Source organism: Bos grunniens, chromosome 4, assembly GCF_055505025.1.
Source record: "Bos grunniens cultivar Pamir isolate PY7600 chromosome 4, Bosgru_T2T1.0, whole genome shotgun sequence".
In the NCBI taxonomy this organism is placed as follows: Eukaryota; Metazoa; Chordata; class Mammalia; order Artiodactyla; family Bovidae; genus Bos; species Bos grunniens.
In genome coordinates, this window is record NC_141168.1 from 27,517,692 (window position 1) to 27,530,214 (window position 12,523).

A 12,523-nucleotide genomic window follows, 5' to 3' on the forward strand; every position below is an offset into this window, starting at 1 on the left:
CAGCTTCCCCGGGCAGCCATTGGCCCCACAGTTGCGTAGTAGGGATTGGCTGGAAAGCGCCACGTCCCCGCGAGCGCGCCGGGTTGCGTGGACAGGATTCCCGCCCAACTCCTGTCCTGGGCCCTGTGGAGTTGGCGGGTTGTAAGAAGGCAATGGCACCCCACTCCAGTACTCTTGCCTGGAAAATCCCATGGACGGAGGAGCCTGGTAGGCTGCAGTCCATGACGTCGCTAAGAGTCGGACACGACTGAGCGACTTCACTTTCACTTTTCACTTTAACGCATTGGAGAAGGAAATGGCAACCCACTCCAGTGTTCTTGCCTGGAGAATCCCAGGGACGGGGGAGCCTGGTGGGCTGCCGTCTATGGGGTCGCACAGAGTCGGACACGACTGAAGCGACTTAGCAGCAGCAGCAACCCCTTACTCTGGTTGCCGTGTGGGCGCGGCTGTCTGGCCGCTACGTACCGGTTCGCAGAGCGTGACTCGGCCTCTGCAGGGCTTCTTAAATTATCCTGGTTATCTTCATGCCCACAAGAAACCAGGGCCAAATTAATTGAATCATTCGCCAAGTATGTTGAACAGCCCTACCCACTTCTTTCCCTTCAGCTCTGCCGCCTAGATGGGTACGTACCCTGTGCTGTGAGTGTCATCGTCTAGATGTTTCCAACTGCCCGCCCTTTCATATCTGTGCTGTGCTTAGTCGCTCAGTCCTATCCGACTATTTGTGACCCCATGGACTGTAGCCTGTCAGGCTCCTCTGTCCATGGGGATTCTCCAAGAAAGATACTGGAGTGGATTGCCATGCCTTCCTCCAGGGAATCTTCCCAACCCTGGGATCGAACCCAGGTCTCCCGCATTGTAGGCAGATTCTTTAACTGTCTGAACCACCAGGGAAGCCCTTCATTCACATCTCTATAGTCTTTCATTATCAACCGACAGTGAGCTCTGCCTTGTGAATGACAATACAAGTCCCAGTTCACAGAAATCCCAGTTTGATGTTAGCTGTAAAAGCCTTTCCTGACCTTGCTAGGCATAGCAGTTCCTCCCTTATTTACCTTAATACACTTTGTATCTTTGGTATGTATGTTCATGCATGCTCAGTCATGTTGGACTCTTTGCAACCCCATGGACTATAGCCTCCCAAGCTCCTCTATCCATGGGATTTCCCAGACAAGAATACTAGAGTGGGCTGCCATTTGCTCCTCCAGGGTATCTTCCTGACCCAGGGATGGACCCTCCTCTTTTTCGACTCCTGCATTGGCAGGTGGGTCCTTTACCACTAGAGCCACTTGGGAAGAACAAATTTTGCTATAAAACGCTTTTTATCCATTTGTCCTCCAGACTAAGCTCCAGGAGAGAGATCTGCCTTTATTCATCTTTGTACCTGAAGCTTTCAGCTTACTGCCCAGTTCAAAGTAAATGCTTAATAATGTTAAGTGAACTGAATGGGTGGAACCTATATGATGTCCCAATTGAAGAGGAACACAGGAAATCATGAACTTATTCATTTTCAAGTCATGAAGTTAGAATTAAATAAGGATAGCTCAGTTGGTAAAAAATCCTCCTGCAATGCAGGAGACCCGGTTTGATTTCTGGGTTGGGAAGATCCCCTGGAGAAGTGATAGGCTATGCACTCCAGTATTATTGGGCTTCCCTTGTGGTTCAGCTGGTAAAGAATCTGCCTGCAATGCAGGAGACCTGGGTTCGATCCCTGGGTTGGGAAGTTCCCCTGGAGAAGTGATAGGCTACACACTCCAGTATTCTGGCCTAGAGAATTCCATGGACTATACAGTCCATGGGGTCTCAAAGAGTCAGACACGACTAAGTGACTTTCACTTGCTTCACTAGGGGCTACTACCTTTGCAATGTCAATGGAATATAAACCTACTGTGTTCTTAGCACATAAAGCCTGTATAGTTTAAAATCCAGTTGAGACAAGTAGTGTTCTCATGAGAAAGTTAAATACAAAGCAACTTAGTTTACTTTAAACATCAAGGTGAGAGGTTGACCAATGTTTTGGGAATTCAAAGGTGTGGCCGTAACCCTTGGTAACAGCCAGAGAGGGCTTCCGAAGAAGGTGTGACTCAGGCTGGACTAAAAAATCCCTGAGCACTATTTAGCAAAAAGAATAACTGGAAAAGGGCATGTGGGGGACAGAGTAGGAGTTAAATTCTTAGGTCAGGTAGGGGATGAGGGAGATTAAAAGGGGGGATAGGGAGGGGAGGGCCTGAGCTCTGAGGAGCCTGAGCTGAAGGCACTGGGAATTGTGGGTCTTCTTCTGAAGGTTTCTAAGCTTGTGCCTTTGTGGCAGGTGGAATGAGGTTGAAAGTGTTCTGTCAGGGAGATGCATCTCCATACAGGTTAACTATAGAATAAGCTGCATCAGGAGCCACTTTAAAAATTATTTTGAAAATGCCTCCTTGAAGTCAGGCACTGTACTGCTGCTGCTAAGTCGCTTCAGTCGTGTCCAACTCTGTGTGACCCCATAGACGGCAGCCTACCAGGCTCCTCCGTCCATGGGATTTTCCAGGCAAGAGTACTGGAGTGGGGTGCCATTGCCTTCTCCCAGGCACTGTACTAGGTGCTGGTAAACCCACAAAGAATAGGACATGGCCTCTGCCCTCAAGGAACAGCTGCCTAGTGGAAATGCCATCATCTTGGAAGTGTTCTAGAAGAGGCTGGATAAGATAGTGGGACTCTGCCAGAGATGGGGCACCCTTTAACCCTGAGGTCCCCTATGAATGAGGGTTTGGCCTAGGCAAGCAAGAGAAATGCAAATGAACACTTGTATATAAAAGAATTTTAAAAAGTGGGAATAAGCATTTCCTGGACTTAGTGACTGCTTGGAAGAAAGAAGTGAAAAAGGAGCACTCAAAAATTTAAAGTTTTAATTGTAGGAAACTGGGAGAATGAGCTAGGTGAATGGAAGATAGGGGAATGGAGTTGAATTAAAGACATGATGAGTCTAAGGTAATAGGAGAACATCTAAAAAGAATGAACCAGTAGGCTGGAGGAGATACTTAGGGTCATTGTCCAGGCAGCAGCTGGTGGAGCCATGAGAACACATGAGGTTTCTGAGGAGAGAAAAGCAGATTAGGCCTCTTGGGAGCCCTAGAGTTAGAAAATCAGTAGAGGAGGAAAAGGACATGAGGGCTGACACACGTCAAGAAATATCACCATAGCTGTACCCAAGGCCCATCAAACTGTAAGGGAAGCACCAAAAGACTGTTCATGGCAGATAGAATAATGTCAACCTCAAAGGGCTGATAATATTCTTCAGACATCCTAACTGTTCTCATATGGCGCTACTGAACATTCACTCCGCAAATGTATTGTTTCCTGTGTGCAAGACACTGTTCTAGGCACTGGAGGTACAGCAGTGAACAAAATGGACAAAACTCTCGCCATGGAATTCTCCAGGCAAGAATACTGGAATGGGTAGCCATTCCCTTCTCCGGGGGATCTTCCCTGACCCAGGGATCAAACCCAGGTCTCCTGCATTGCAGGAAGATTCTTTACCATCTAAGTCACCAGGGGAGCCCCAAACTCTCTCATGGTGCCTATATTCTGGAATGTGGCCTATAAACAGTATACAAAAGCAAAATATATAGAATGAGAGGTGGTGATAGATGCCTCAGAATAAAATAAGGCAGGAAAGGAGACTTCCCTAGTGGCTCAGTGGTTAAGAATCTATCTTGCAGTACAGGGGATACGGGTTTGATCCCTGGTCACAGAGCTAAGATCCTACATGCTGAGGAGCAACTAAAGCCCGGCACTGCAACTACTGAACCTCAGTTGCTCCAGAGCCTGCACACCACAACTAGAGAGTCTGTGGGCCACAACGGAAGATCCCTCATGGCGCAACTAAGACCCAATGCAGCCAAATAAATTATTTTTCAAAAAATAAGGCAGGAAAGGAAAAAGGAAACATTCGGACCATCAGGAGTGGTTTACAGTCTTCAAGAGGGTAGCCAGAGAAGGCTTGTGAAGAGGATGACACATGAGTGTGAGTGAACATCTGAGTTTGGTGAAGGAAAAGGCAACAGTGAGAGCAAAGGTCCTGAGCTTCTGGAGCCTGCTTGGAGTGTTTGAGCAGCATCAGGAAGTCAGTGTGTCTGGGTAAAGTAATTGAGGAGAGTAGAGGATATGAGGTCAGAGCAGGGATGGGGGTGAAGATGAGAGGGACACCATGGAGGGCTTTAGGCCATTCTAAAGTCTTTAGCTGCTACTATGATTGAAGTAATGTGGAAGAGACTGGCTGTTTACCAAACTGTTTCCTCTTATCCTGTGACACAGCTCGACTACATTTCCCATTATCCCCCTTCTCGGGATATGGCAATGTGACAGAGCTTGGGCCAAATGATGTCCACTCCTTCCAGTACTGGCCATGCAAACCTGCCATGGGCCATTCTCCAAGCTCTTGCTCTTTCTATGGCAACCCTGGGAGCTGTGTAGCACAGATGGCAAGTCACAAGATGGAAGGAGCCCAGGGTCCCATTAAAGAGCTACTCCCTGAACAGGACACCCTTCTTGAACTTTTTCTGTGTGTGAGAAATGAAGTTCTGTTGATTATTTTATGCCATTGATATATTGGGGCTTATTCCTTACAGAAGTAGCATTACCTTAATACAGATGGGAAGCCATTTGAAGGTTTTAAGCAGAAAAGTGACATGCCTAAGATCTTAAAAGGGTCACATTAGGGACTTCGGTGGTGGCCCAGTGGCTCAGACTCCATGTTCCCAATGCAGGGGGCCCAGGTTCCATCCCTGATCAGGGAACTAGATCCCACATGTTGCAACTGAAGATTAAAGATCCTGTGTGCTGCAACAAAGACCTGGTTCAGCCAAATAAATATGTTTTTAAAAAATAAAATAATGTTCTGTAGAAAAAGTAGTAGTAGTCATTCAGTCGTGTTCAAATCTTTGTGATTCCCATGGACTGTAGCCTGCCAGGCTTCTCTGTCCATGAGGTTCTCCAGGCAAGAATAGTGGAATGGTTAGCCATTCCCTTCTCCAGGGGATTGCCCTGATCCAGGGATCGAACCAGGGTCTCTTGCATTTCAGGAGGATTCTTTACCATCTGAGTCATGGAAAAGTATGTTACCATCAATAGAAAAAAAAATCAAGCCAACCTTTAAAAAAAGGGGGTCGCATGAAATTGAAGAGGGTAATATTAGAAACAAGCCACTCATTTAGGTGACTTTTACGACAATACAGATGATGATGGCTTGGTCCAGGGTGATAACTGTAGAAATTCTGAGAAGTGTCAGATTGTGTGTATATTTTGAAAGCACTTTAAAGGTGTTTCCTGATGGTTTGGAAATGAGATGGAGAGAAAGAGGAGTCAAGGATGACTCCAGGTTTGAGTAAGCAGAAATATGGAGCTGCCATTTACAAGGATAGAAAAGACCTTGTGGGGAGCAAGTCAGTATTGAGAGGTTTTTGTTTTTTTTTTTTTGGACATGTTGAGATGCCTATTAGAAATTCAAATGGAGTTATCAAGTAGGCAGTTGGCGATCACAGTGTTCTGAACTAGAGAGATACATTTGGGAGTAACTGGTTTATGTGTGGTATGAACCATGAGGTTTGATTAGAAGAGACCCAAGACTAAGTCCTGCAAATTTCTAGTGTTTGGAGATGGTGGTGATGGTGGTGGTGGAGGGGTGTTGATAAGAATGAATTAGCAAAGGAAACTGAGAAGTAAAGCCAGTGAAAGAGGAGAGCATAGTATTCTAGAAGCCAAGTGAAGGAAGTGTTTCCAGGAGAAATCAAGTATGTTACATGCTAACAAAGTTATGACCAACCTAGATAGCATATTGAAAAGCAGAGACATTACTTTGCCAACAAAGGTCCGTCTAGTCAAGGCTAGGTTTTTCCAGTGGTCATGTATAGATGTGAGAGTTGGACTGTGAAGAAAGCTGAGCGCCAAAGAATTGATGCTTTTGAACTGTGGTGTTGGAGAAGACTCTTGAGAGTCCCTTGGACTGCAAGGAGATCCAACCAGTCCATTCTGAAGGAGATCAGCCCTGGGATTTCTTTGGAAGGAATGATGCTAAAGCTGATACTCCAGTACTTTGGCCACCTCATGTGAAGAGTTGACTCATTGGAAAAGACTCTGATGCTGGGAGGGATTGGGGACAGGAGGAGAAGGGGATGACAGAGGATGAGATGGCAGGATGACATCATTGACTCGATGGACGTGAGTCTGAGTGAACTCTGGGAGTTGGTGATGGACAGGGAGGCCTGGCATGCTGCGATTCATGGGGTCGCAAAGAGTCGGACACGACTGAGCGACTGAACTGAACTGAACTGAACAGAGGGGTGAGGACTCATTGACCATTGGCTTTAGCAATGTGAAGATCAGGTTTGGTGTTGTAGTGGAAGGGTTCAAGAGAAAATGGGAAGCAAAACATTGGAAACCCTTTTAGGGAGTTTACTAAAGGGGAACAGAGTGGGTAGAGAGCCCAAGAGAGGTTTTGTTTTATTTTTTTTCATGTTTTTAAATGGAAGAAATAGCAGTTATATTAAGGAAAAATACCAGCATGTTTGTTACTGATGGGAAGCCTCTAAGAGAGAGAATCAAATTGATGATGAAGGGAGAAGGGAGAGTTGCTGGAGCAATGTCCTTGAGTAGGTGAGGTGGGAGGGGACCCAGTACAAAAGGGGAAGATTGGACTTTGCTTAGAGCTAGGCAGTTCTTTTAGATTAACAAGGAGAGAATCTAGATCTACTGGTCTGGTTCTAGGTGAGTGGTAGGGGTGGTCAGTGAGAACTTGGAGTTTTCTTTCAATTGCTACTATGTTCCCAGTGAAATAGGAAGCTGGGTAATCAGGAGGCACTGGGGGAAGCCTCCCACCCAAAGGAGAAGATGTGAAATAGCCATTCAGCAGAAAGAGCCGATGAGGGGAACATAGTATGAGCTCCAGGCAATATTAAGGACCCTCTTGAGAACTGAGATAATGTTGAGGTGAAACTGGGTAGTATGGCATGTGATTTTTTCTCTAGGCAAGTTTAGTGGCGTGGGGAACTCCCTAGTGGTCCAATGGCTAAGACTGCGTGATCCTAATGCAGGGGCCCTGGGTTCAACCCCTTGTTAGGGAACTAGATCCTGCAACTAAGAGTCTGAACGAAGAAAAATAAAGATCCTGCATGCCTCAACTAAGATCGAAGATCCCAGGTCCTGCAACTAAGACCTAGCGCAGCCAAAAAATAGTTTAGCGTCATGGTGGGGAGTTCGACCCGGTCAGTTAATAAAGCGGAAGAGGTGCAAAGGCGCTGAGGGTACTTGCAAGGGAGTGATGGCATTCAGGATGGATCGTGGAATCTAGGCTGGAGGAGAAGGGAATGAGGATGTGAGGACAGGAAGGGATGATGAAAACCCAGAAGGAGCAAGAAATTGCAGGATTGGTGGGGTCGAAGGAGTATCGGACTCAGGGAAAGATAGGAGATAGTATATAGTAGGAGAGTAGAAATGATGGGGTGGGTGCAGTTATTAATGGCAAACTCTAGGGTAAATCACGGAGGGAGGGTCAGTGGCTGAGGAGGGTGAAGGACAAGGACAGTGACTAGGGTATGGGAAGGATCATCTATGTGGATACTGAAATCATCAAGAATTAGGACATAACTCATCCTCGGCAAGACCAATGATGATCGAGGAACTTACTTTTTAGGCCTCCAACCATTTCAGTCTGAAAACTGCTTCATTGAAGAAAAATACCCTCCCCTAGGACAGCCTAAATCAAAGCAAGATGTCCAGAAAAGCTTTCCAATTGGAAGGTTGGGTACCTTTTCTGAAATATGTATAGTCTTATTGAATATGCAATATCATGCATTTTAAATAGAGACCAGTCCATGGTCTCTCTAGCAGACCCTCCTTAGTGACTCTCTTCATCTATAATTTGTGAACCCTTGATTTTACCTATGCTTTGAGCCTGGAACCTCTGATTTACCTGTAGCTTGAGCCTGTGTCTCCTCTCTTTGGCATATATAATAAGTACTAACAAGATACTCTATTTCAAGGGAGTATGATATGCAAAAGAAATTGAGCCAGTGTTTGTAGGGCTGAGACAATAGAAAGCCTTATTTCTGAAACTCAGCAAGAGAAACTCCCCCTACCACATGCACCTTGTCTTACCACCTCCCGCAGGAAACTTGTGTAGCCTCAGACCCAAACCACCATTTGGAACAGCAGGGCCAGGCTAGCAGGTCCAAGTCAGGAAATGCACTAAGGAGGAAGGTCTAAGGCTTGAATCAAAACAGAGGGACTAAGGAGAAAAATTGGCAAAAAGGAACATTTAAGGAGAGGCCTTTGGCTGGAATTCATTTCTGTCCCCTTATCCTTGTCCAGAGGAGTCTGAGCAGAGAAGAAAACACATGTCTCCTTTGGTATATGGCCTTACTTTAAAGTTTTAAATTAGATAAATAGAAGTGTGGCGAGGCATCTCTCAGTGTGCTTCATTTCCTTCTGTTACCACTTTTCTGCATCTCCCCTCTTCTCTGATTTCCGCCCTCCACCTTCCTCTTCAGCCCCGTTTTGTTCTCTTCCACCTCTTTTCTGGTTCTGGTTCTCTTTCCTTCCTTCTCTCTCTCTTGATCCTGGTCCTTCTGAGAGCGTATGTTCTTGTGCTGGAAGGGAGGTGAGGTGCAGTGATGTGTGGTGGTGAGGATGCAAAGTTACGGACCAGAATAATGCTGTAATAACGCTTCTCATCTGGGAGCCATGCTCCCAAGCGATTCTCCAGGGAAAGGCTGTGCTGTCAGCGTGAGATGATTCTAGTTTTTCCTTAGGTGCAGCTTTTCTCCTCCCCTCCATAAAGACAGTATCCCACAGAAAGCTGAATGCTGCAGAGTGGTGTTGGCAAGGGTCGTATGATTCTCTCTACTGTGAAAGGGTGGCTCAAATAGAACTTCCTGTGAGTATAGGAGAGAAAAACTTTCAATAAGATGTAGCTTGCCTTATGAGCTCTTCTATAGGCACCTAGATACTTCTGTTAGTTTTTTAAATCGTCAACTGTTGATAATAGGTAACTTGTAAGAGTTAGTGGCTTATTGATAATACTTTACTCTAGAAAACATAAACCACTGTACCTTCTTTAAGGATCTCTGGTCAGACAGAGGCACATAGGAAATACTTAATGAATGTTAAATGAATACGTGGATGGATGGATGAGCCTTGGTGCATGGAAAGATAAGGGCTGGGCCTCAGAGAAATTTGATCCCTACACCTCATCCCTCCTGGGCTTCCCTGGTGCCTCAGATGGTAAAGAATCTGCCTGCCTTGCAGGAGACTCGGGTTTGATCCCAGGTTCAAGAAGATCCCCTGGAGAAGGGATCAGCTACCCACTCCAGTATTCTTGCCTGGAGAATCCCATGAACAGAGGAGCCCGGTGGGCTGCAGTCCATGGCGTCATAAAGAGTCAGAGGCGACTTTCACTTTTGTTCCTCACAGACTTCCTCCTTCCCACTCTACACAGCAGAAGGTTGGGATTCCCATGGAGGCCAGAGAAGGAGAAGGAGCTCCTCCCTCTGCAGAGGCAGCCCCTCATGCCTCCCGCACAGCACAGAGAAGGCAGCTCTAATGACAGCCGTGTCCTGCTAGTCTCTGTCTCTTTTGAGCCACTTGCAGGAAGCCCAGGGGCCTCTGGTAGCTCTGGAGGTGCCACACTTAGGGTTTCACTCAGCCCAGTTGGAGGTAGAGAAGAACAGGGCAAGAAGAAAGAGTGTTGAGGCAGCTATGGCTGGTCCCCCACTCCCAACCCACAGCCTCCTGGAATCATTCCCAAGACCCTAGAACCTGAACCCAGGCTGGTCCCAGGAAGGCAGTGGATGATGCCGTCACCGTACCTATGAGTGGGGCCAGCTGAGGCCCAGTGGAGGCTGCCAGAGTGCTGAGGAGCGAGAGGGATTGTGGCCCAGAGGGGTTCTCTCTTTCCCACTCTCCATAGGTGAACGAATCCCTCCAACTGAGGTCACGGGTGCAAGGGATGGAGTCTTCACTCGGAGAGGTTTTTTTTCCTAGGTCAAAAAGGAATGCAATTGTTTGTACTTTAATTCACAGAGCACACTCACAGGTTCCAGCCAACATGTGTGAGGTGCTTATTATGGGCTGGGCACTGTTCCAAACAATTACACGCATTAATGCTCTTTTAACCCTCACAACAACCTCTGAGAGGTCAGTCTGCCATAGTCCCCATCTGATGCGTGAGGATTTTTAGGCCCTGCAAGATGAAGTCACTTACTCGTGGTCACATCGTGAGGAGGCAAGGCCAGAATCCCAAGCCAGATAGCCAGGCAACAGAGCCCGTGTTTTTACCACTATACCATGTCAACAGGCAGTACCCATAAAACAAGGCAACCAACATGGCTTGGAGAGGTTAACCAAGTGAATTTCCCCAGGAGATTCAGCTAGCTGAACAGGCAATGCCCTTGAACCCAGATGGCCTGAAGCCAGAGCCTGTTCTTGGTCCACTTGGCTTGAGCTGCTTAAGGGTGGCTCACAGCCCAGCAGCTTTGGCATCACCCAGAGCATGTGAGAAATGTAGTCTCAGGTCTGCCCAGATGCTCTGAATCAGAATCTACATGTTAACAAGATCCCTAGGGGGGCATTTGCACATTAAAGTTTTAGAAAGGACCAGGCAGAGCCTGGTGGGCTGCTGTCTGTGGGGTCGCACAGAGTTGGACACGACTGAAGCGACTTAGCAACATAGCAACAGCAATATAGATCACATCACCCACAAATGGGGAAGTGACATGTTCAACTACACAGGTACACTTGGGGATGCTGGCTTTTCCAAATGTAGCTCCCTCTGTCTCTCCCTCTCATCATCCAAAAGTCTTAAGAGGCTGGGGTGTAAGTGTCCTTCCAAACTGAAAGTGTACACTACTTGGCCCAAAGAGAAAAGAGGGGTTCCTTCAGCTCCAAGGAAAGAACAGGGTCCTAAGGACATCCCAGGATCATTCATTGCAATCAGCCTAGGGACATCTTGGGAGCAACAGTTCCGATGTCAGAGATGTCCTGTGACTCTGAAATTCTAGCTGTTCTCTCAAGTCCTAGAAATAAGTTTGAAATATTCTCTAGCTTTATCTTCTTCGACACTAATCTCATGAGATATGTTTTGAGTGTGTGTGTATGTACGTGTGTGTGTGTTTGAATGTATGTGTAAAAACATTAATGACTCACCATTGTATTAACAATCACATAATATTAAAAAGCAATTCTAGACTTGCAGAAAATGTGGGCCAGCAGTCAGCTCCGCTTACCATAGAGAACAGAGGCTGAAAACTGGCAGCCTCTAGGCTCACTTTGGTCTGCAGGTACCTTTTGTTTCCCCACTAAGTCTGGCCTATACTGTACTTTGTTGGGCTTCCCTGGTGGCTCCGATGGTAAAGGATTGTCCTGTGATGCGGGAGACTCGGGTTCAGTCTCTGGGTTGGGAAGATCCCCTGGAAAAGGGAATGGTAACCCACTGCAGTAGTCTTGCCTGGAAAATTCTAAGAACCAAGGAGCCTGAAAGGCTACAGTCCATGGGTTCACAAAGAATCAGACATGACTGAACAACTATCACTTTCACAGTATAGATTTTTATGAAGTGGGGGGTGGGGGTGTATGTGATATAAAAATTCAGATTTTTGTTTTTTCTTGAAAAATCAGATTATCTGGCAATGCCAGGCCTGTGTTGCAGCATGGCAACCATTAATGAAACTTGAATTGAAACATTCACTTTTTCATTGCCACAGTCCCCATCACCCCCTACTGTCTCTTCAGTGCTGAACTGTGTCAGCTCAGCTGTTGTTTTATGAATAATAGGGATGAGGGAAAAATTAGCCGTTTCTTCTATCTATGACACGTAGACTCTTTACTCCTTTATAACACCTGCAGATGTTTGAGTTTGAATCCCTGGTTTGGATAAAAGTTGGCACAGCTCCTCTGGGACCTACGCACTCCTCCAAATATAACATGATATTCTGGCTGCCTTATGAGCCAATTTGGAGGAATAATTTCTTAGGGATGTGGTGCATGAATATTTATTGAGCTCCTATTGCGTTCTCAGACCTGTGCTTCCCACTGTAGGAATTCAGAGGCATACAAAAAAGTTTAGCATTGTTTGAAGAAATAAGACTTAAACCTATGAAACAATTAGGGAACTTATGTTATGAAAGAGAGGTTATGAGCAAGGCAAGATGTGCCTGGACAGGAAGGTGTTGTGATTGTTTAGTCTCTAAGTTGTGTCTGACTCTTTGCGACCCCATGGACTGTAGCCCTCCAGGCTCCTCTGTCTATGGAATTCTCCAGGCAAGAATACTGGAGTGGGTTGCCATTTCCTTCTCTAGGAGACCTTCCTGACCCAGGGATTGAACCCGTGTCTCCTGCATTGCAGATAGATTCTTAATGCTGAGTCACCAGGGAAGCCCCAGTTGTGAGTGTATCTGGATGATTAGGCAGGATTTAGAGTGGCGTCAGAAAGAAGGGAGCAGAGGAGGATGAATAAGTCATGGGAAAGGATAACTGAGGTTTGACCAGAGCA

General features: G+C 46.4%; 1 protein-coding gene and 1 long non-coding RNA gene across 3 annotated transcripts in view; one reads left to right on the top strand and one right to left on the bottom strand.

The window, feature by feature from the left end:
• The first annotated feature begins 52 nt into the window (after positions 1-52).
• Positions 53-12,523, top strand: part of LOC147373846 (uncharacterized) — a 16,865-nt gene continuing 4,394 nt past the window's right edge. Inside the window, exon 1 of the long non-coding RNA XR_015162190.1 lies at positions 53-623. This is a non-coding gene — a long non-coding RNA (uncharacterized LOC147373846). The remainder of the gene's footprint in view (positions 624-12,523) is intronic.
• Positions 8,273-12,523, bottom strand: part of GARIN1B (golgi associated RAB2 interactor 1B) — a 20,284-nt gene continuing 16,033 nt past the window's right edge. For both annotated transcript variants that reach the window (XM_086395754.1, XM_086395753.1), the window contains exons 6-7: positions 9,843-10,013; positions 8,273-8,909 (exon numbers count right to left, since the gene is read on the bottom strand). In XM_086395754.1, coding sequence (XP_086251880.1) covers positions 8,896-8,909; positions 9,843-10,013 — 185 coding nt within the window. In that variant the 3' untranslated portion in view covers positions 8,273-8,895. The remainder of the gene's footprint in view (positions 8,910-9,842; positions 10,014-12,523) is intronic.